The 24082-nt window shown below is 34.4% G+C and overlaps 1 protein-coding gene across 1 annotated transcript in view; it reads left to right on the top strand.

Moving 5' to 3' along the window:
- Positions 1–23872, top strand: part of AGMO (alkylglycerol monooxygenase) — a 182146-nt gene extending 158274 nt beyond the window's left edge. The window contains exons 11-12 of the mRNA XM_022587407.2: positions 11367–11449; positions 17432–23872. Coding sequence (XP_022443115.2) covers positions 11367–11449; positions 17432–17555 — 207 coding nt within the window. The 3' untranslated portion in view covers positions 17556–23872. The remainder of the gene's footprint in view (positions 1–11366; positions 11450–17431) is intronic.
- The last annotated feature ends 210 nt before the right edge of the window (positions 23873–24082 follow it).

Here is a 24082-nt window from a genome sequence, read left to right as displayed (position 1 = left end):
GATCCAGGATTTACACTAACCATTGATTTATAATCCTAAACTAAGTGTGTAGTCTCAGATTAGGACTCATGTTTAAAAGACCCATGTTCAAATCATGCTTAGAGCAATCCCCTCAAACTCAGGTCTCAGCATAGTCCCCCAGGTAATGTCTCAATGATGATGAACTGAGAGATAAAAAGCACAGAAACACACTAGGAGAAAGCCACTATGACAAAGCATTAACAGAAACAACAAGCAACAGAATTATACCCTCAAAAACAACAGATTTTGAAAATAAAATCAATTAAAAGATAAATTAAGTAAATTTAATATATTTGAAGAAGCAAAAGTTGAAATTAAGAAGAAATTAGAAATTATGGAAAATCAAGAAACAATGATGAAACACATTTAGAAATAATCAAATTAGACTTCTAGAACACAAAAATATAATGGACATAAGGAAGTCAATGACTTCATTGGCAGTTTAAAGACAACTAAAGAGAGAATTAGTGCATTAAAAGAGCAAAAAAAGTATCCATTATACAGTGCGAACAGACAGTGATATTAAAAAACATAACAGAAGTTATCTTTAGACATAAAAAATAGTGTGAAAAAGTCTAAGATAATACAAGAATCCAGAAAAAATGCAGATGAATACAAATAGGATAGTGGGCAGTGAATTCAAAAAAGACAAATTACCTTTTTCAAAGATTAAGTAAGTGCTATTGAAAGATGTCAGTCTGTCCATGAAAGCTCCATAATAGAAGTTAATAAATGATATACACAGAAAAATTAGTCTATTATAAGTTTTTAAAAATAATTTTAATATATAAAGCCTATGGAATTATATTTAATAATTAGATACCATTGTAAAAATCACAGTATATTCTCTTGGAACAATTCTAAGTATTCCATATGACTCACACAGTGAGTTCTATAAATAAGTCTACTCAAAATAGGTCACTGAGTGTATTAAGAAGGACTCTTTGGTTGTATATGACAGAAATTCAACTTAGAGTGAATTTATTAACTCATATAACTGAAGAGTCTGGGGTTTTTCTTCTTTCGGCAGTGCTGGATCCAGTGAGTCAAGTAACTTCATCAGGAATCTTCTCATTCTTTTCTGCAGTTATGCATTTCTCAAAGCAGATTCTCCTACAGGCTCTCAACCTTCATGGTAGCAAGATGGTTACCAGCAGCTCTAGCTTTAAATACTTGCACACAAGGAACTCCAGAAGTGAAAGTTCCAAGTTGGAGTCTGATGTTATGGGTGGGTTCATCTGGGTATCACCGAACCCATCAAAGTGATCAGGCCTGGATCACAGACCATTTAATCTATCAATGGGAGGACAGGGCCAGTGATAGGAAGGCTTGAAAGACATATTGAGATGATAGTTTATAGAAAAAAGGAAATAGACTCAAGTAGGCAAAAATAACAAATGTTAGATCTATATGAATCCTTCTCACTCCTAAATACTATGTGATTTGAACTTCTTTTCAAAGAATATTCTTTGAACACTTATAAATGTTTAGTAACATAATAAACCTTCCTGTAGGGTATCATTTTAAAGTATCTATGATATGAGTGTCCATTAGATATCTTCTGTTCTAAGAAACAGATTATCCAATTAAATGTGGCTTAAGTATAAATGAAAATTCAGAGGTGAGTATTTCCAGGATCGATTAGTTCAGCAATTAAAACATGTAGAGTTTCCAAAAAGGCTTCTCTACAGTTCTCTGGGCTTTCATCATCATAATTACAGCAACTCAAGGCATCATGTCCTCACGCTGTGACCAAAGGCAGCAAGTTCAGTTCTCCTAGAGCATCTTGTAAATTTCACTTAAGAAGGAGGGGAAAAAAGTCCCAGAGTATTTCCCAGCAAATGTCCTTTCATGTCTCATTGCTCAGGACTGATTCACATGCCCACACTGAAACAATAACTAACAGTAGTTCATGAATTAACCATGAATGAATTATACCAAGCACAATTCATGCCCTGGGGATAAAGGGTTCACTTTGCCTCTGAATACATCCCTTTCTTATACCTGGACAAAATCAGCATAGTATTAGTATAGAAGATATAGGGGATGTTTTCTGGTTGGGCAAATAGCAGTGTATGTCACAGTATGTCCTACTAAATAAAATAGGTTTACAAGATGTTTACAGAGACTATTGGATAATATATTGAAGAAAGCCATTTCAATTTTAAACATTATTTAAAGACTTTAATGATTGGTATTGTCCATATGTATTTGTGTTTTTAGCATTTAAAATTAACAACCCCAAATTGCTACACATAGTGACTCCAGTTTTGGACACCAGACAAGTCCACATGTTTTCTCTGCCCACGTACAATGTTTTTTTTTAAACTACAGAAAAACTCGTTCCTGATCATAGGAGAAAACAATGATTTAAATTCTGGTTTCCATTTTGTGGACTGAAAAAAGAAATAGGATATGATATGACCAGAAATGCTTTGAAAACATCATGGAAGAATATATAATGGCTTATTATTTGCTGGTTCATACATGTACTACAACTAATGTAACCAATTCCAAATTGTAGCAGGTTCATTTGCCTGTAGCTTCAAAAGAGACAAAATTTGAACCCAAGAATTTCTTTCAGGAGCAAAGCTTTCTTAAAAGCAGCATGGATTACATCACTCTTAGCAGTGCACAAGTAGATGTCAAACTACCATAATGGTTAGACTTATTAATTGCTTAACCTAAGGTCTCATAATCATGTCTTCAAGTATTACATAATTAACCCATCACTGATTACTTTGTTAAACTACTTTTTTTAATTTGTTCACCTAAGTTATGATTAAAACATGCCTGCGTTAATAGAGTTTAGATAATTGAATAGCACCAGAAGAAAAGCTACATCATCTACATCTAAATATCTAACTCTTGATATACTGATCAATACTGAGTACAGTTTGCATTATTGAATTTTTTTTAGTTGTACTAAATGCAGTCTCAAAATAAATTAACCTAGTTCATAGAAATAAAAATGAAAATTTACCCATTTTGATTTTGAAGTAGAGGCCTTAATATTAAGCTCACCAAGAGAATTTGAAGGTCTAGGCATGTGTGAGTGCTTCTTGGGTTAAAATGTAGCCAGACAGGGTGTATGTTAAAATATGTAACTCATAGCATGGTTTTCACAAGATTTTTTCACTGTCGTAAAAAAACTATATGAGAAACTCATGTAGATATGTCGACAAAGAGAAATATCAAGTGATGAAATCCTTTTCAAATTAAAATTAGAGTTGGAGACAGCTTCATCCCTGACACAAATTAATTTTGAAAAGTGCATTCGCTTGTTTCCCACACATGTTTTTCTTTGCTAAAAACATGCTGTACAAATAGGAAAAAAGGTTGCTTATTTGCAAAATTCTATAGTGCCTTTCTAGTCTCAGGGATGTTTAAAAGCATCTGAAGACATTAAAATCCAACAGCAATATTTTTTTTCCAGATTCACTGTAGCCAATAATCACATAGAAAAGTTGTGGCTGACGTGTAATTGCGGACCCTGCTGTAGTCCCACAGCCTTTTCTGTTTATGTGTTTACCAGAGTAGATAAATACTTACTTGTTTAATGTGTGCAAGTTCTGTATAAATAACTTTGGGAGTCAAAATAGCAATTTGATGGCCACCAAAAAGGTGGAAAAGGCACACTTCTTTCTTACTGAAACTTGCAATGTATACATTTAAATATATAGTGTTTAGTTTAGTTATATGACCCACAGTCTTTTATGTTGATTTTAGTTTAGTAATGCTTGGGAAATCAATTCCTCAGCTGCCAGGGTCCACCTCATGGGGTGATATCATGAATACGGGTTTGAAATGGAAATATGGACGCACTAGCATGTTTCCAAAGTAAAACTGTAAAGGCAATGCTATCCTTTTCAATAATAGACACACTCAAAACAGTTTGAATATTTAACAGGGTCTTATGATAGAATATATAATAAAGTTACTGTAGATATGTCTAACCCAGATTATTTGGTGATATATTTCAATATGAGGCATCTGAGAATATCCAATATAAATTTGGAAACAGGTTTTTATAGTCTTAAATTCCCCTGGTTGCTGTACCCTGTAAAACATTATGGGCACTAAAATTTTGTAACCAATGCTTTCATATTGACATGTTTTAATAGACCCTTAGAAAAAATCAATATATTTAGTGGTACTCTCATAACAGAGAGTGTTGCTTGCACAATTTAGATCTAACTTAGGTCCTACGTGAAACCTCTCAAGTCAGTATTCAGCACATACTGTTTTCTTCCAGTGCAGCCCACTGGGATTTAATTTAATTTCCTAAAGTTCTTAGGTGGTAACTGAAGTAATATGAAAAAAGAAATGTGAGCTAAATTGAGCATCAATTATAATTTAAATCCATGAAATGAATGTAATAAATGTGTATTAGTAAAGGAAGGATATTAACCAAAGCTACCTGTCTAATAAGCATAGACTTTGGGAACTTAGAAAAGTGATCACTGTGAATTCCTGTGAAAAATCTATTTTTGTCCACTATATTGAAATATAATAAAGTGGGAAATTGAACATTTAAAAATGCCTTTTGCATCAAATAATGAAATATTAACTGTGAGGTTAAATATATCTTCATACTATTAGTACTGTCTCAAAATTTGTTTAGCATCAGGCAGCTCTTTTAAAAGCTATCATATAATAAATACAATCAACCATGAACTGCTTATAATTTGAATTAAGATCTCGTTTTGACTTATTAAAAATATGTAAAAATTAGATACTTTAATTCAGCTTTGGAAACTCAATGCACAGTTTTTTTTTTATATCCTTATTGGAGTATAATTGCTTGGCAATGTTGTGTTTCTGTTGTACAGCAGAGTGAATCAGCTGTAAGTATACGTATATCCCCACATCCCCTCCCTCTGGAGCCTCCCTCCCACCCTCCCTATCGCACCCCTCTAGGTCATCACAAAGCAGTGAGCTGATCTCCCTGTGCCATGCAGCAGCTTCCCACTAGCTATCCATTTGGCATTTGGTAGTGTATATATGTCCATGCTACTCTCTCACTTCGTCCCAGCTTCCCCTTACCCCAGTGTCCTCAAGTCCATTCTCTACATCTGCATCTTTATTCTTCCCCTGCCACTAGGTTCATCAGTACCAAATTTTTAGATTCCGTATATGTGCATTAGCGTACAGTATTTGTTTTTCTCTTTCTGACTTACTTCACTCTGTATGACAGACTCTAGGTCCATCCACCTCACTACAAATAACTCAATTTCATTCCTTTTTATGGCTGAGTAATATTCCATTGTATATATGTCAGTGCACAGATTCATCTACCAAATGCCCAGTGAATCATGAGGCTGTCCAGTCTGGCTGATGGGAACTTGTACTCTAGCTGGCCCTGTTGTGAGCTCTGGGCATTGCAAGCTCTAGTCCTTTTCGAACCTTTGATAGTCTCCTCACATGTATGAGCTGACATACGAGACTTGATGGCACCCGCTGCAGATGAATAGAGTTCTGTCTACGCAGCTCTCTCCTCTTTGGTACTCTCTTCCAAATAATAGCCTCCCTGGCTTCTCCCAAATTCCAGCTTCATCTCCTCAAATCAGGGAGTCCACCAGGCCCCTCTGAGTTCCCTCTGTGTGGCAGCATAGAAACTCTCTCAAGGTAGTAACCTGGAGCAATAGTGAGGGGTCATGTCATCTGTATCCCGTTTCCCTGGGATCACTGACCTTTGTTGCCTGGTGTCCAGGGTCTTGAAAACAATTGTTTCAGATATGTTGTTTTGCTTTGTTTTGTTTTGTTTTCAAGTGGGAGGGAAAATCAATCCTTGTTTCTCTATTTAGTTGGGTGCACATTCATTATTAACAGAGTGGAATCATAGATTGAAATATGACTACAACATAACTATTCTTCAAGTTATGTTACTTAAAGTTTTTAAAATAAAATTTTTTGCTTTTATTTCTTACACATTTTTGTAGAAACTCACTATTCCATACCAATTCAGTGCTTCTGAACTATATATTTGTTATACATTTTAGGCAATATATTTTCACCTTTGATATATTTATTTAGTTTGCTTCTTGTTTGAAATTATAGAAAATGTTCATTCTAATTATATTTCCTTATGTATGCTTCAACAGTAACCAAACATTCTGAAAATATTGGAAAAAAATATAGTCAATACTGTTATATATTTTTTAAAAAACAGGATCTTATTTCAATATAGATTCTTGAGATCCATATAGAATTACAAATTGCTTTATGATACCACCTTGAGTTCTGTTCCTGTGTCTATGTTGTAATACTGGGAAGCATCTTCAAGCCTTAGGTTTCAGCACAAGGTATCTAAAAGGAGCCATCAGAGTCACAGGGACGATGAGGTAGCAGAGCAAGTGTGCCCCAAACCAGGTTTTCTGCCTTCACATCAGAGGTTACAGACACTTAAGTATTAGGAAAATTTTGACCTTATTTTACAGATGTTTGGGAAGATGAACATTTTGAGTCAAAATAACGACTTTAGTAGATCTTTTCAGAAAATCCTAAAAATGCACAACCCTGATACAATAAAATCAAGACATTTTCATTTCTAAATCCTTGTAATAAAACTATGGAAAATATTATCAAATTACCTCTGACAATACACAAAGTTCTTTAAAAAAGAATGCATACAGACACTTGCTATTATTTTAGGACATAGTGTATGGGTCTGATATTTCCCTTTGTGAGATTTGTCGGGTGGGAAAACATGAAAGGTAATTATGTTGATCACCAGAATTTTTCTGTGGAATAGTAAGAGGGTGATATCCCCATTCGAGAAGAAAAAGGCTTTCTTCTTTATATACCTGTGGGCAAAGGGAGGACTTCTCACACCTTCATTAATTGTTTAAGCAACATTGCATCAAACATGTAATTGTAATTTTTGAGTTCCTATGTAGTTAACGTTGCCTCATGAGTATTTTTTTCTCATATACTTAAAGTTGCAGGGATGTTTGCTTTTTTCAAGCATAAAAATCTGCACAGCAATTCCCGCACTGAGAAACCTATGGAAATAAGAGCTACCAAACTGCTTGGGATTTGAAAGATAATTTTAAAGGAGGAAAATTAATTCATTGCTTCATAAGCTTTTTATAGTTATGGACCTTCTCATTTTTTGTGATAAAGACTTATAATATATTCAAAGCCTAATTTAGAATAATTCCATTTTAGCACTTTAGGACAGCAATATCTTACATGAAAGATATACTAGCAGTGAATGGTGTAAAATGGTAGTAAACCCAATGAAAAATGAAATTGTACTGTTATAAAAAATTAACAAGCTTCATGTCATTTCACATCTTGTTTAAAAGACAGGAGGCTAAGTATTTACAGTGGTCAAAGTCTATTCTGTTTTTCCCTCCTTTTTTTTTTTTTTTTTTTTTTTTTTTTGCGGTACGCGGGCCTCTCACGGCCTCTCACGGCCTCTCCAGCTGCGGAGCACAGGCTCAGCGGCCATGGCTCACGGGCCCAGCCGCTCCGCGGCATGTGGGATCTTCGCGGACCGGGGCACGAACCAGTGTCCCCTGCATCGGCAGGCGTGCTCTCAACCACTGCGCCACCCGGGAAGCCCTATTTTTCCCTCCTTTTTGCTCTAGTGTAGCTGGACTGTGGTCCTACCAGCAGGGATTAAAGTAGTGTGATTTCTAGGCAGGGATTTTGTCTTTCTTGCTCACTCTCTTAAACTCCTATTTACCACAGTTCCTAGCAAATGCTCAATACATATTCATGGAATGAATGTGCAGAAGTCAGAGAAGATCAACTGATTAGCCTATCAAAGGATGTAATATGGAAAAACTTAAGAGTTTCATAGGAAAATGGACTCTCTAAAGGAAGCATGTGTTCAATATTGGATTTCTTCTTCTGGTAATCTTAGTTGCCTTTAAACTCAAAACAGTTTTAGGACAGTTTTGTTCTTTAAGAAATTAAACATAGAAATATTAAAGTATTTAATGTTTTAAATATTTAACACAAGCATTTAGTATATTAAATTATTAAATAATTTTAATTTTAAGGACTAAAATACTGCTATTAAATTAAATATTAATGTGATATTAAATTATTTATTAAGCCAATTAGAATTATATTAAAGGTATGAATAATAAACACAAATGTAAAATAATTCAATAATTCAGTCAGTCATTCAAAAACCATATTAGCTACTGACTATGTGCTGGGCAGTGTCCTAGGTACTTGGGATATAATAGTGAATAAAAAGATAAAACCTCTCTTAGGGAGTGAGAGAAGACACACAACAAACAGCTAGAGAATGAACAAACAAGTAAATGTATAAGTGTATGGGCGTGATAAGTTGTATGGAGGAAAATACAACAGAATAAGGTTATAGAGCATTGTGGAGAAGTACTATTTTATACAGGATGAACAAGGGCATGCAGTAGTTACCTGAATGGAATGAAGGAATAAACCATAAGGGTCACTGTGGGAAGTCATTTCAAGCCTAAGAGACAGATGAAACAGATTTGAATGGGAAGGATGTTTGTCATATTCAAGGAAGAGCAAAATATCTGATGTAGCATAAGAATGAAAGACAGAAATGATTCAGGAATTATATGATAATAGTGGGTATGTTGTGTAGAGGCCGGAGTAAGGACTCTGAGCTTTATTCTTACTGAGATTTCAAGCTCCTGGGGGATTTAGAACATAAGAATGATATAATATGACTTAGTTTAAAACTAATGACTTAGTTTTAAAGAGATAGCTCTGGCTACATACCAGGGGAGGGAAGCCAGGATAGGTGGACACACAATTTAGAATCAGAGAGACCAGTTAGGAGGGTATTTTAATACAGTAGAGATAATGTTGGGGGTGAAACATGGTATTTTTTGTGTGTGCTGTTTGTAGCAAATATCTTTATTCTGGATGTATTTCAAATTTAGTGCTGATGTATTAGAAGTAGATAGTGAGAGAAAGAGTCAAGGATGAGTTATGGGTTTTTGGCTTGAGCAAATGAAAAACTGTGGGTACCATCCCTAAAACGAAGAGAAGTGGGGAGCGTGTGGTGTGGAGAAGGAAATCAAATACAGGGTTTTAGGCAGGCTAAGTTTCAGATGTGTAATAGCCAAGTAGAAGCTTCACTAGGCAGCCAGATACCTGTATTAAGTTGGTTTTCACTCAGACACCATTAGCCAGGAAGCAATTTGTGGAGAGCGGAGTTCTTTATTCTTTTCTGTCCAGGTATCATAAATTCCCTAACCAAAACAAAAAATATATTTTTTCCTGTCTCTGAATTTCCTATGATATTTGAAAGAGCTAATAAACCTTTTATTTGTGCTTCCTTAACTTATTGTAATTAATTAAAATTAGGCTAAGAGCCATTTAGAAAATTAGTATAGCCTGAATATAATAAAAATGATAATCATCATATCACGGATTGACTTCTTACTTTATGCCAAGCACTCTTCTAAGTACTTTATTATAGTATTTGCCAAACTCATATTTTATTTCAGATGTACTGAACACATAAGAGAGGCTTAGAAATGCTGAACAATTTGACTGGTTACATGGCTAATAGGTTCAAATAATTTCAAGCGCTGCATTCTTATAGAGCATTTAAAATCATGCTATAGGTTTGGGGCACAAATCATTTCTCCCTTCCATATTAATTTTTCCCTAAAAGATCAAAAAGAATAATGGTGTAAGAAGCATTTTTCTTTAGAGACAAAATAGTTCCCCTAAGCAAACATTAATCTACTCAAGCACACCTAGTTACCTCTACCACCAAGAAAATATTTTTCTGGTGTGTTTTTTGTTTTGTTTTGGTTTTGTTTTTGTTTTTCTGCTTTACTGTCCCAAAGCAGCCACCATGGAATTCCACATACCCAAATAGTACTCTCCTGCTCTCCATTCAAACGTTCTGGAGTTCACTGAACTCCTTATCCTATATCTGATATCCAGCACTGTCTCCATATTCCTAAACATTCTGACACTTTCTATTCAGTTTTTTGACCACTCAACAATACTCTTCTACTAAACTATTGTCCCAGAGTGTTAAAGCCCCTTGGCAATTCTGGGTGCCATTGTAGGCATTTAGAAAGTAACTAGGGAGGTGTAAAAAGTTGGCCATGAGAGACAGCGCTGATTTAGAAGATGACATGGAACTGAGATATTGGATGTGAGCAGCAATTGCAATTGGTAACATTTGTTTATAACTTTGGACAGATGCTACTTAGTTGTAGGTGTGTATATTAGTTAGTAATGACTTGAAATTACCTCTAGTTATTTCAGGAAAAAGAAAAAAGAGAGAACGTTCAATCACTATTTTAGCCAACATAAAACAACCTTCGGTGTTCTCATAAAGGTGAAACATAAATACCATCAGTGAGTAGGGAAATCATCCATTGGCTGTGCATCTAACTCCTTGCTTTTACTGATCCACTCTCAATCTGAAGTGGTAACCATCTGGCCCTAACATGAGCTATGTAACTTCAGTATAGATCTCTGCTTCTGCCCCCTTTAAGTTTGTTGCTCATATGTGTTCTACCATTGTCACACTTAACGGTCAGGTAGGTCTGTTTTGAATTTCAGAGGCATCATTTATTTCTGTGTGATGTTGGAAAAGTTACTTCATCTTTTGATTCCAGCTTTGTTTTTTCACATATGAAGCATATATGATGATACCTACTCTGCAGGTTTGTTGGGAATATGAAAAGAATTAGCATGTGTGAAACACATAGCATGGAAGCTATAAAATAGTAGATGCTCAATAAATATTCTTATTAAATTTTTACATGTAAACAAAATGCATAATTAATTTATAATTATAACAAGGAAATATGTGGTTTTTGTTACTAATTCAAAAAAGGACCCTTGACATGTACAGAGGAACATACAGATTTCATCAAATAAAAATGTGAGTGGATGTGCATAATTTTTCATGTATGTGTTTGCACTCATAACACATTCTCCTTTAAATATTTTCTTTATTAAAGACACTTTTGGTTTGAAACCACGAAGAATTGGTGATATTAAAAATAACCATTGAAATGTGATATTTATTCATAAAAATGTAAGTGATTTCTCCAGATGTGGAGGCGTAAGTGTTTCAAAGAATTATGAAAGCCAAAACTTCAAAGGAGAATTATTAGAAAGAACACTTTAAGCAAAACATCATTAGAATTGTCTAATTCATTCTCCAAGCGTCCAACAAGGTAACTAAATGACATTAGGAAAACCAAAATGTTCTCTGCATATTCACCCTTCTTGAAAAATGTCAGTAACAAATGGTATAACATAAAATAAAATTGAGTCTGTTATTGTCAGCTTTAAATTCTGATGCTCCTTTGGATGACTCATCTAAAGATCCATTGGTCTCTGTGTTTGTTTGACAGGTACTATCACAGGTCACTCTCCTTCTGAGGGCTTGCTTCATTATCCTGACTTTGACCTCCATTGGATTTCTTCTGGATCAAAGGTAAGAAGTGAAATTCTTTCATTTTATGTAACTTTATAATGTGGTTTTAAAAATATATGTGAAATTCAGCAAATGTTTGTTATTAAAAAAATAAAGTTGAAACTACAAATTCACACCTTCATTTTAAATGAGACAGAGTAGTGGTTTGTCTGCTTTTAAATCAAAGGTCCATTTTAAATCTAAGCCCTTTAAGTGAAATTTAGGTTTTTCAAGTATATTAAGAAAACTTATAAAATATAGTGATTAAGTCAGCAAAACATAGAGTATATCTCTGAGTATGTAATAAAACCTAAAAATTATTTATTTTTCCTTTGCTATTGAACAGTTCAGAATATACACCTAAGTGTATATATAGTTGTCTCTCGGTATTGGCAAGAGATTGGTTCCAGGACGTAGCTCCGCCCACCCCCATACCAAAATCTGCAGATGCTCAAGTCCCTTATGTAAAATGGCATAGTAGGGTTTCCCTGGTGGTGCAGTGGTTGAGAGTCCGCCTGCCGATGCAGGGGACACGGGTTCGTGCCCCGGTCCGGGAAGATCCCACATGCCGCGGAACGGCTGGGCCCGTGAGCCATGGCCGCTGAGCCTGCTCGTCCGGAGCCTGTGCTCCGCAACGGGAGAGGCCACAACAGTGAGAGGCCCGCGTACCGCAAACAAAACAAAACACAAAGCAACAAAAAAGAAAAAAAAATGGCATAGTATTTGCACAGAAGCTACGCACATGCTCCCATAAATTTAAATCATCTATCTAGATTACTTATAATACTTAATACAATGTATGTGCTATGTAAATAGTTGTAAATACAATATAAATGCTATGTAAATAGTTGCTGGCAGTGGGAAATTCAAGTTTTACTTTTTGGAACTTTCTGGAATTTTTAAAAAATATTTTTTCATCTGCAGTTGGTTGAATCTGAGGTGCAGAACCCATGAATATGGAGGGCCAACTGCATATTTAAAGTTTATGTCCTTTTCTCACAACATAGTATTTAATGAATCCAGTTTCAAATACTACTCTGGCCAGAAAATACATTCACTTGAACAATTTTAAATTGCTTTTATGGCTGAAGGTATATAGCAAAACACCCACTTGTTATTGCTTAGTATTTATCAATCATTAAAATTAATACCAATACTTATGTACTTAATATGTGCCACAGAATGCTTAATTATTTCTTGTAACACTTTAAGATAAGAATTACTATAAACTCCATTTTACAGGTTATGAAAGTCAGACAGAAGAACACTAAGAGATAGAACACAAACCCAAGCAATATGACCTCAGAATTCACGTATTATAGAATTTACATGTAACTGTGAAAAATGGCAAAAAAGCTCAGTCATTCTTGAAATCTTATCATCGTTGTAGTGTAATTGTTTTTCAAGTAGGTAACCAATAACCACATTACTTTCAGGAAATTTTAAATGTAAAAGTCCAGTAAACATACATTTAATCTATATTGAATATCATGTCACTTTCCTAAGAAATGCTTAATAGCTGCTCTGGAATATCAGTAGATTCTGAAGTTTCATCAAGATGCAGGTCCAAATGGTTAATGGAGCTGTGTACAGTATGCCTTCGCTATAAACATTTGGTAGAGGGATGCGGCTGGCACACTTCACATAGTCATATGTAAACGGTGTGTAGAATTTTAAACGTATTTCCTTCTGTAGTTTAAAAATTGTGTTTATTTTATCATTTAACTTATTTGGCTTTCTATCCATCCCTACTTTTCTATATTAGAAATAAAAGGCATACTAAGCCATAAGAAAAGAAAATGAAAAACTGAGTCACAAGATAATCTGAAATAATTACCCAGATCCAAAGAATCAGGATCACGTTTTAAAGATCACAGTTCTGTTGGTTCCATATACGTAGTAAAATTATCAATCAGCCAATAACAATAACATAGTTTTATGTTTTTAATGAAGATTTTTTTGTTTCCGTGGATACAAATAAATGGGCCAAATAAGCAAGCTATTGATTTTATCACAATATATCCTATGATACATTAAGCTATTCATATTGTATATATTTATATAAAGTCTCCCCTGCCTCTGGCCTTATTTAGGAACTCATACTGAGATATAGGTATGTCATTGTACAAAGGAAGCCAGAAGAGAATGAAATGATATGTTTAAAGTGCTGAAAGAAAATTACTGCTAACCTGTAATTCTATATCCAGCAAAAATGTAGGTGAAGTAAAAACTGTTTATACAAATTTCTATAGCAAGCTTCACATTTGATAGTGAAATGTTGAAAATTTTCCTTTGAAACTGAGAAGCAGTTAGATATGCTCATTATTTAACACTGGGCTGGAAACTGTCAGTGGAGAAAGGAAAGAGAAAAGCTATAAGGATTTGAAAGGAATTAATAAATTAATTAGAAAATTAATTTATGTTAATCTAAAAGCTAATTAGTGAATTAATTAGAAAATCTAAGGAATCTATAGGGAATTTATTCAAATTAATGGATGAATTTCAGAAAAGTTTTAAAGAAATTATCATCAACGATATTTTTATGTACTAGGAAATATAAAACTTTATGCAATAGCATCAAATATATCAAATACCAAGAAAAAACAATCCTAAAAAAATGAGTACAAAATCTCTAGACTACACTGTAGAACTATTGAAATACTGTGAAAAATAAAGAATTTTTAAAATTGGAGAGATAACTATTCATAAATTAGAATCCTCAATATTGTAAAGATTATAATTTCAGCAATTGATTTACATATTCAGTGCAATTTGAATTAAAATTATAAAAGGTCTCTTCTTTGTGGAATTTGACAGGACCTTTCTAAAATACATGTATATGGAAATGCAAAGGCCCAATAATAGCCAGCACAATCTTGAGATTTTTTTACAATGGCAGGAGTTGAGTTACTGGCTATCAATATTTATTATAAAGCTACAGTAATTAGACATGTTTTATTGGCACAAAGATTAGAACAGAGAACCTAGAAACAGATCTATGCATATATATGGACTTGATTTGTGACAAAGGTGTCCCTGCAGAGCTACGGGAAAATGCTATCTTTTCCATAAATGGTCTTAGTAAAACTGAATTTCCACATAGGAATAAGAAAAATAAACTTGACAAATATTTCACACCATAAAAAATTAATTCTGGGGTCAGGGGATTGCAGATTTAAAAGTGAGAGGAAAGCCAGTACAGATTCCAGCAGATAGTATAGTAACATATCTCTATAACCTTGGAGTAGGTAAAAATATTAAATGGTTCACAGAAATCCCTAATCACATAGATAAAACTGATGAATTAGATTAGAATAATATTACGAAAGTCAGTTCTTCAAAAATTAACTCTTATTAAGACAGTACAAAAGTAAAATTCTCAGGAGATGGTATTTGCCAATTTTTATAAGCAACAAAGACGTTGTATCACAAATGGCTAAAATTAAAAGAATTGACAATACCACCTATTGGAATGCTCACACCCTAAAGGAGGCAGTTTATATTGTGATACCTAATTTGAAAAACGGTTTGAGAATTTTACTGAATTTGAATATGTGTGTGTGTGTGTGTGTGTGTATATATATATATACACACACACACACACACACACACACACACATATACCCTATAACACGGCCATTCAATTCCAGATATATACTAACAATGCACCCCAAAATCACGTTAAAGAATGTTCAGAAAGCATTGTTCCTAATAAACAAATGATGCCAACAATCCAAATGTCCTTCACAAGGTGAATGGATGCATGAATATTCATAGGTTCACACAGTGGAATACTATGCACGAGTGAAGAATGACCTACTGCTGCATGCAGAATCGTAGATGTATCTCACTAACAACACTGATTGAAAGATGCTAAATACAAAAAGGTGCAGACGATATAATTTCATTTACAAAAAGTAAAAAAAAGATGAGTAAAGAACAGTTTTTTAAAAAAAAAGAAGTTTTTAGAAATTTATGCTAAAGCAATAAAAATATAAGTAAAAGAGAGCAAGAAATGGTATGATTAGCATAAATGATAAACTAACAGGTTGTGATTCTTTTTGCAACAGAGGGAGGGTGGAAGTATTGAGGAGGTGAGATGTCTTTGGGGGGGGCTACTATTGAGTAGTGGTTAAATGGTTGTTTATTTGTTGAAAATCTTTGAGCTGCATATTTCTGTTTTGTGTACTTCTCCCTATGTATGTTTCACTTCACAATATAAAGTTAAACAGTAAATGATAGAACAGAATTAATACAAATAAATGTGTTTTAAATTAGACATTTTATTTTCTGTTTTATCACTGAATATTACCCAAATATCAATTTAAAAAATAATAGTTTACAGTAATGAAGTAAGATTATTTTACAAGGGAAAAAATTTCTTAACATTTTTTTCACATACACAAAAATCACATTACTTGGATGCAAATGAATCATAAACTGTCACCCTGTTTTAACTGAGTTTAAATTATTTGGTAGAAATGTGTTGTCTATTTTTGCACAAAAATGTTATATTCAATTTTATAGAAACAACATGTCATTATTCTTTTTAATTTTATTATTTATTTATTTTGGACTGTATTGGGTCTCCATTACTGCACGCAGGCTTTTCTCTAGTTGTGGCGAGCAGGGGCCACTCTTCGGTGTGGTGAGCAGGCTTCTCATTGTGGTGGCTACTCTTTTGTGGCAGAGCACGGGCTCTGGGCGCGCAGGCTTCAGTAGTTGTGGCATGTGGGCTCAGTAGTTGTGGCTCGTGGGCTCTAGAGCGCAGGCTCAGTAGTTGTGGCGCACCGGCTTAGTTGCTCCATGGCATGTGGGATCTTCCTGGACCTGCGCTCGAACCCGTGTCCCCTGCATTGGCAGGTGGATTCTTAACAGCTGCACCACCAGGGAAGTCCACAACATGTCATAATTGATGGCAGAAGAATTTTTTAAGCTTAATGTATACACTATTTTAGATTTTTTTATACTTTTTTCTTTACCTCTATATTCTAAATTAACTAAATAAAATATAACTTTATTATAATGACATTAATTCAATAATATTTTATTAAAAAATTCACCTTACATAAAAATACCATTTGTCTTTTATGAAAATATTTAATTATACAATAAATGTTGGTTGACTATTATATGAAGTGTATTTTAATCCGATAAAGTAGCTGTTCATTCCTATTATTATAAGGCAATTTATAAATGCCTATCTGTGTGACCCTCAACTCCATTTTAAATACATATACCTATTTTATATGTTAGAGTTTGAATTTCAAGAATACTATATATAACGAAAATATTCATCACAAAATAATTAATAAAGATCTATGCTGCCTATCATGTTAGACTTAACTACACATTGTCATGTTCCCAATATTTCATAATTCGAGCATTCATTATTTTAGAGTACTGTCGTTAACTGTGTCAGTCATCCTAAGAAGTCATTTATTAAATGAATGAAGTTTGAAGGTATTGGGTCAGTGAGGGGAGTCTAGTCTTGAAACCCTAGAAATTTAGTTGTCTAATATTTTATTTATTAGTTGAAAATGTTTCGCCCTAATTCAGCAATTCTCAAACTAAGCAATAAATTGATAAAGAATAGATTTTCTTTAAAAGATGCATTTTGTGTCTTAGTTTAATGCCTTTTTTCAAGCAGCTTCAGAGGCACATGTTCCTCAAATATATTAAAATACTATGTGTTTCTTGAAAATTAAAATAAGTATATATCACTCTATTAATTATACCAGGTAATAAAGACCATATTTAAAGCTAACACATGTAGGGCTTCCCTGGTGGCACAGTGGTTGAGAGTCTGCCTGCCAATGCAGGGGACACGGGTTCGTGCCCCGGTCCGGGAAGATCCCACATGCGTCCGGAGATCCCACAGGAAGATCCCACATGCTCTGCAACGGGAGAGGCCACAACAGTGAGAGACCCGCGTACTGCAAACAAAACAAAACAAAACAAAACAAAATAAAGCTAATGCATGTAAATGACATTTTATTTCAGACCTAAGGCAGCTGTTCTGGAAGCTTTCCGTTGCTTGGTGTTCCTAATGCTGTGTAGATTGGGTCATCTGAAGTCTTTCCTCCCTTCTTTGTCATTTGCTTTTGAGGTAAGATATTTGCTTTAGGTAGCTATAGCAGGATTAAACATCTGTTGCATATTTAATTCATTCATTCAACAATGTTTTTGTCTATTTATTTTGTGACTAGTATTTGTGGGAAATTTTTACCCATTCACTTACTTGCCAGTACTTATCTGTTGTGTCACCTTGAGCTAGTTAATATTGTTGAGTCTCAGTTGTTTGGTCTCTAAATTTGGATTGATACTATTAACCTTCATAAAGTGGTTGGACAAATTGCATTGCATGATGTTTATAAAGAAAGTAGGCCATGTAGTTGTTTCTCAACAAGTGGTAGAAGTGACTTTACAAAAAGTTCTTGGCAGAGTCTCTGCCATTTGAGATTTTTCTTTTTAGGCTGTTAAAGTGAAAATTGTGACTAGGATGTTTTGTTAATTACTTACGAGAGTTAATAATTCTATAGAAATAAAATCATTAATTGAGATTTTTCTACAACTGAAAAATATGTTTAATTTGACCTGTTAGGATTAAAACTTATCTTCCAAGAACACTGAACTTTTGCATTCATATTTATGATTTTGAATCTTAGATAACTGTTAAAAAAACATAATTCTCATCACTATTGTTTTAATGGACATGGTTTTATTCTTTTAAATCAAGGGTTATATTGTTTAACTTTGGTGCTGAGCAACCCACCAACATCCTCGGAATGTGCATTGTATAACCTTATTTAAGCATGAAACATAGATGCTAGTATTCTCTCCAGTGTTAATGGAAAACTGAAAGAGACAGTTTCATAATTGAGTAATAATTATAAGTTGGGACAGACGCTGTGGAAGACAATTCAGTGATACTTATCAAATTACAGATACTCATACCCTTTGACCCAGCGTTCCACTCCAAGGAATTTGTGCTACACAAATGATACGCTCACACGTGTGCAAACTGATGTATATGCAAAGTTAGTCATTTGTAATAGAATGACTGAAAACAACCTAATAGCCATTAATAGGGAACTGCTTAAATTTTGTGGTTCACTCACAAAGTAGAATATGCATTTACCAATGGAAAGAGCAAAGTTTTTAATACCAGTATGGAGCATTTATAAAAAATACATATATATTTGATCTTGCTGCATCATGTGTGTATATATTAAACAGAGAGAGAGAGGGGAAAAGAGAGAAAGAGAAAGAAAGAGAATAAAACTTGAAACAGGAGAATCTGTGAAGTATGCTACCATACAAGGCATATAAGTATAAAAATGAAGAAGGGGAGTTATATGCATATAAATGTATAAATATTTTTACATGTATGTAAATGTATCCAGAAATATAAACAAGATCCTTACACGTGGTTGCCTGTGGGAAAGTGAATTGTGTGACTAGAAGAAAAAATAGGGGGAAGATTCTTCATTAAGTTAATATTTTTTGGTACCTTAAAATTTCTGAACCATGTAAATGTATTCCCAATTTTTAAAAAATCTAAATTAAAAAAATGAAGTATTAAATCTTAGTACCAGGATCTTGGATATCATCTAATCTAACATATATATTTAAATAGGCATTAAATAAAGTTAATATGTCTACATGTATTTTGTTTCTTGAGGTTACAACCTAAAATCAAAATAAAGAAGCATAAATTGTACATGTTTAATGAAGTTTAGAAATATAAATGCAAAAAAAAACCCTTAAAAATAAAAAAACATAGCATTTTCACATTTTATATGAGGGAAGGCCTTCTAATTGGAGGCATGAAGGAGAGTAATTCCATTTAATGAACCTACTCTTGGGTATATTGTGGTAGTTTATCTTAAATGCTCCAGAACAAAGAGAGAATGTAGGTTCTTTAAGTTGTCCATGTTGCAAACGTGAAAAGGAATAGTTACAAAAAACACTGGGGTTTGTGATGGTGGGATAGTGAAGGGCAGTGTAGTGTGTCCAGCTTTTGAGGGTGATGAACTCTAGAGGTGAAACGCTATCTGTTTACTTAAATTAGTCAGTAGGTGAAAGCGAATGTTAGGACTTGAGCTTTGAAGCCATATTGTCTGAATTTGATTCCTGGCTCAGGAACTTACTTTCGGTGTGTCCTTGGGCAATTATTTGATCACTTAAATATTCTTGGCCTTAACTTCCTCATCTGTAAAGGAATAAACTAATAATGTCTATCAAATAGGGTTTTGAGAATTAAATGAGATAATCTATGTAAGAGATTTAGTACAGTGCTTAACACATAGTACATGCTTAATAAATGTTAGGTGCTATTATTATTATTTTATATGAGCTTAAGGATCCCTTGAAATAATTTTTTGGCTTGCCACGAGATCCAAAAGTCAAGTTTGGGAACTACTGACATAGGGGTTGGAAAGGAGAAACAATGTTGAACTTAATGTTATGGTAATGGATTCTTAGCCTGACACTCACTTTTTTGGACATTGGACTTTGCCTCAGGTCGTTCACCTGTAAAATAGGTTTAACGAGAGCTAATATGCATAGAGCTCATACCGTGTTCTAAAAGACTTACCTGCATTATTTCGTTTAGTCTTCATATCAAACTTATGATGTGATTACTATTATTAGTTTCATAATGGAAAACTTGAGTAACAGGTTGAATCACTTGTTTGAATTCACATAGGTAATATGCAAACAAGTCAGGATACAGCAAAGGCAGTCTGACACCATAGCTCTTGATCACTAAGCAATGTTTTCTTCCATGTATTGATAGCAGTACTCACCTACCTCAAGGGGTTTAGATGAAATTTCAGATGCAGTGTAACAAAAGTACCTTGAAAAATGTGGAGAGCTAAAAGGTCTTATCCATTTAGCTGCAAAGTGCTCTGAAAAGACTAATAGCTTGAATAAGTTACCTCTGAATTATCTTTGGTTTATGATTCAAGGAAGGGAGGACCATGGCCAAATCTTTCAAGCTGCTTACCTGTTCTTTCCAGAAGGGCACACACATGGCCAATTCTTCAAGAACAGATATTGCCTGTGATTTGCCACTAAAACATTTCCTTAAAGTGGTATAATAATGATGTCTACTCCATGTGGCTTGGTGGAAAAATTAAATGACACAAAGGAAGAACATAGGAAGCACTTGATATATTTTAATTATCATTATTCATATTACTATTATTACTGCTATTATTGTTGTTATAAAAAGTATTTGTACTACTATTATCATTATTAAAATATTATTATTATTAGCCACTGAACTTCCGAGGTTAAACCTGAATAAGTCTTCTCTGACCAGAGGTCAATAACTATGTGGTAAAGACTGGGCAAGTATTTTATTATCAACATTTTTACCTGTGAAATAGGCTTTTTTCCACTTCTTTTTAAAGTTCAAAAATTTAAAAATTAAAACCAGTTACCAAATCTTGTTTCCTAATTGTGAATTTCAAATTTGTGTTTTCCTAACATTTTTATTTCTTAGAACTTTATGTAAATCTTTGCCATTTATCAGAGCTTTACTAAAACTGTTCTTTGCACCCCACAAGTTGTACAGAAACATAATGAATGGCCTCAGTGACTCCATTCAATATGAATTAGGACTGACTGACTAGGAGTGATTATTCTACAAGGATACAGTGTTCTCATCATTTTTCTTTGAATCGATCATTAGAATCAGAGACACTGAAGCAATTAATCCTCTTTCCTTTGTAAATCAATGTTGTATGTATTGCCAACATCAGCTTGTAGCCCGATGGCTCTTCTGTGTTTATCTCGAAGGCTGGTTGGAGATTGTCTGTTATATTGCTTTATTATGTAAGCCAAATTCCATAGGTGTGCATGACGACAGTCCTACGTTAAACAAGCGTACTGCTGACCACACCTGTTCAGCTAAAAACACATACACGCAAGCACACACAGACTGGAAAAGTGATCTTAAATTATTTTTCACTTAGATTATAAAAGAGCTCTTAGGTAGTTACAATTCTGAGTCAGAAATACAAGGTATGAATCTGATCCTGTGACTTCCATGTGGAAGTTTTATTCCCTTTAGCTTGGATCCACGAGAACATTAAGTAAGGGTGTGGTGCTCTTGCTCTTTATAAATAAAATTTACTGGTATACAAGAGCATAGTTGTCTATCTAGTGCATGAAATGATTAGTCCATGCCTTTGTACATTTCTTTTTGGATAGATCAATCAATATCTTGACTGACTCACATACTTTTTTAAAAACTTGCTGTTTTATGTATAAGAAATTTGACAGAAAACCAATCACCTCACTGTTTCATTCACTCATTTCTCACTCACATAAGCAACACATATTTTTTTTTCTGCTGGCTCAGGTACAATTTGTTTTTTCTAAAATCACCTATGAATTTGTGATTGATTTAACTTGCATCAGTAGCTTTAAACGTGTCTAACCTGAAAGACACTTAAAGAAAAGATAGCAAGGTCAAAGATCAATAAATATTTTGATAAGTATATAGGTATATAAGATAATGGGAAATACTTGTTTGCATATATTTTGATACTATATATATTTTGTTTCACATAACTTTTTCTTTAATTGAGGAGATAGTTTAGGGTACTGGAAAAAGCATTGGCTTTGAAGTCACACAAATCTAAGTGCCATTTCCAGCTCTGCCGATTGGTTGTATGGCCTTGAGGGATTATCTAAAATAACCACACCTTCGTTCCCTCAACAAAAAGGAGAATAAAAAACTTATGGAAGTTGTTTTTATATTCAAAGGAGTAAAGAGGATAGTCTGTAGAACCTACCATAATATCTGGCATGTAAGTAATAATTATATCCACTTATCTATGCCATATTCACACACACACTACATACACAAACTACATACACACATTTAAAACAATGTTTTGAGAACTAGGGCATTAAAAGCAATGAAAACAAAAACCTGAGAATAACTGCTTATTAGTTGATTCCTAAAGAACATGCAATGTCTATAAATTTAGACCTCAGAAAAACCCTAAATTCTTACAGTTTTTGCTTGAATCATTAAAATGGAAACACATCACTGTTAAATGGTGAACCAACTTATGTCTGCTGAAGATGTGCACAAGAGGGGAGTAGAATTTGAACAAGCAGAGGGGAAGGTGGAGAGCACTTGACTGAAGGGAGATTACAGTGAAAGGTCTGGAAGCAGGGGTGGCCATGGACTGTTTGAGTGATGAGATGAAGCTAGTGACAACAGCCCAAAGAGTGGATCCTGATAGGAGGTAAACACGTCCTCACAGAAGACAGAACCAGCCTGCCTAATGCTCTAAGTGGCAAAAAGAAACGTTTATTCAACACTTACTGAACGCCTGATCCAGCAAAAACATAGCAAAAGCCTTCCGTTTGTGAGCTCGATTTTAATCAGTGTATTAATTTTTGATTGCTGTAAAAAACTTACGATAAATTTAGTGGCTTAAAACAACACACATTTACTAACAGTTTCCATGGGTCAGGAAGTCAGACACAGTTTCATTCTATGCTCTCTGCTCGGGATCTCAAAAGGCTGCATTTCAGGTGTCCACTAGATTGTGTTCTCATCTGGAGGCTTATCTATGGAAAAATCCACTTCCAAGCTCACTCAGGTTGTTGACAGAATTCATTTCCTTGCAGCTGTATGACTTAGGGCCCTACTTTCTGTGGCTTTTGACTGGAGGCTGCCCTGAGGTCCCAGAGGCCGCCTGCAGGCCCCTGCCATGTGGGCTTCCTCTGCACGGCCGTCTACTTCATCAAACCCCAAAGAGAAACTCTTGCTTCAGGAAGGGCTCAGGGCCTCTCTGAAGGATTTTTACGCGATTCAGCCAGGCTCATCCAGGATACTCTACTTTTATCAAATGAAAAAGTAGATGTCCTCTTAGTGCCCTGACCACATTTTCTACTCCTTTCCTTCTTGCTTGCTTAGTTCCAGGCATGTGCAGTGTTCTAGAAACATGCTCAGTATACCCTGCCTCAGTACCTTTGCTCTTGATTTTACCTTTGCCTGCTCTTTCCCAGGAATCCACAGGACTTTTGCCCTCATATCAGGTCTTACCTGAAATGCCACCAGCCTTCCTTGGGTACCATTTTTGTTGTTATTTTCTAATTTTGCCTCGTCCACCCCTGATTTAATTTTCCCCTTAGTATTTATATGTATATAAGTATTTGTCTGAATTATTGTCCGTACTCTCTCCAACTGTGGCAGACAGAACCTTGAGTGACACCATAATCCCTGCCTCTGCTGTTTATGACCTGTCAGCCTATATAATCCCCTCCCCCAGAATGCGGGTGAGACTTCTGAATGCTTCTAGCCAATAGAATATGGTAAAGACTTCAGCATTTATTTGTTGATTCAGTAAATGTTGAGTGAACACTGACAGCACCTACTCCACAGCTATAATCACCCAAATGGGAGAGAGCAAGTTGTTGGAATTTTCACCTTACATAGAATGCTGAATTAAATATTGAATACTTCAAATAACAAGGCATGCATATTCAGATGTCCCTTGTTATCCAAATGGTTGATCAAAATGCGTGTGTCAGGAAGTGAAGGGAGGTTTAGCAGTTCTTAGCAGCATCATGTTTCATGGAGTCTTCCTTTCTTCTTTTTAGTAAAATTCAACCTTCTTTGCT

The sequence above is a fragment of the Delphinapterus leucas genome, chromosome 9 (genome assembly GCF_059928025.1).
Source record: "Delphinapterus leucas isolate spDelLeu-1000000601 "Yukka" chromosome 9, BTC_Dleu_Yukka2, whole genome shotgun sequence".
Taxonomy (NCBI): domain Eukaryota; kingdom Metazoa; phylum Chordata; class Mammalia; order Artiodactyla; family Monodontidae; genus Delphinapterus; species Delphinapterus leucas.
The sequence above is the reverse complement of the archived record's forward strand: the minus strand, read 5'-3'. Positions and strand labels throughout refer to the sequence as shown.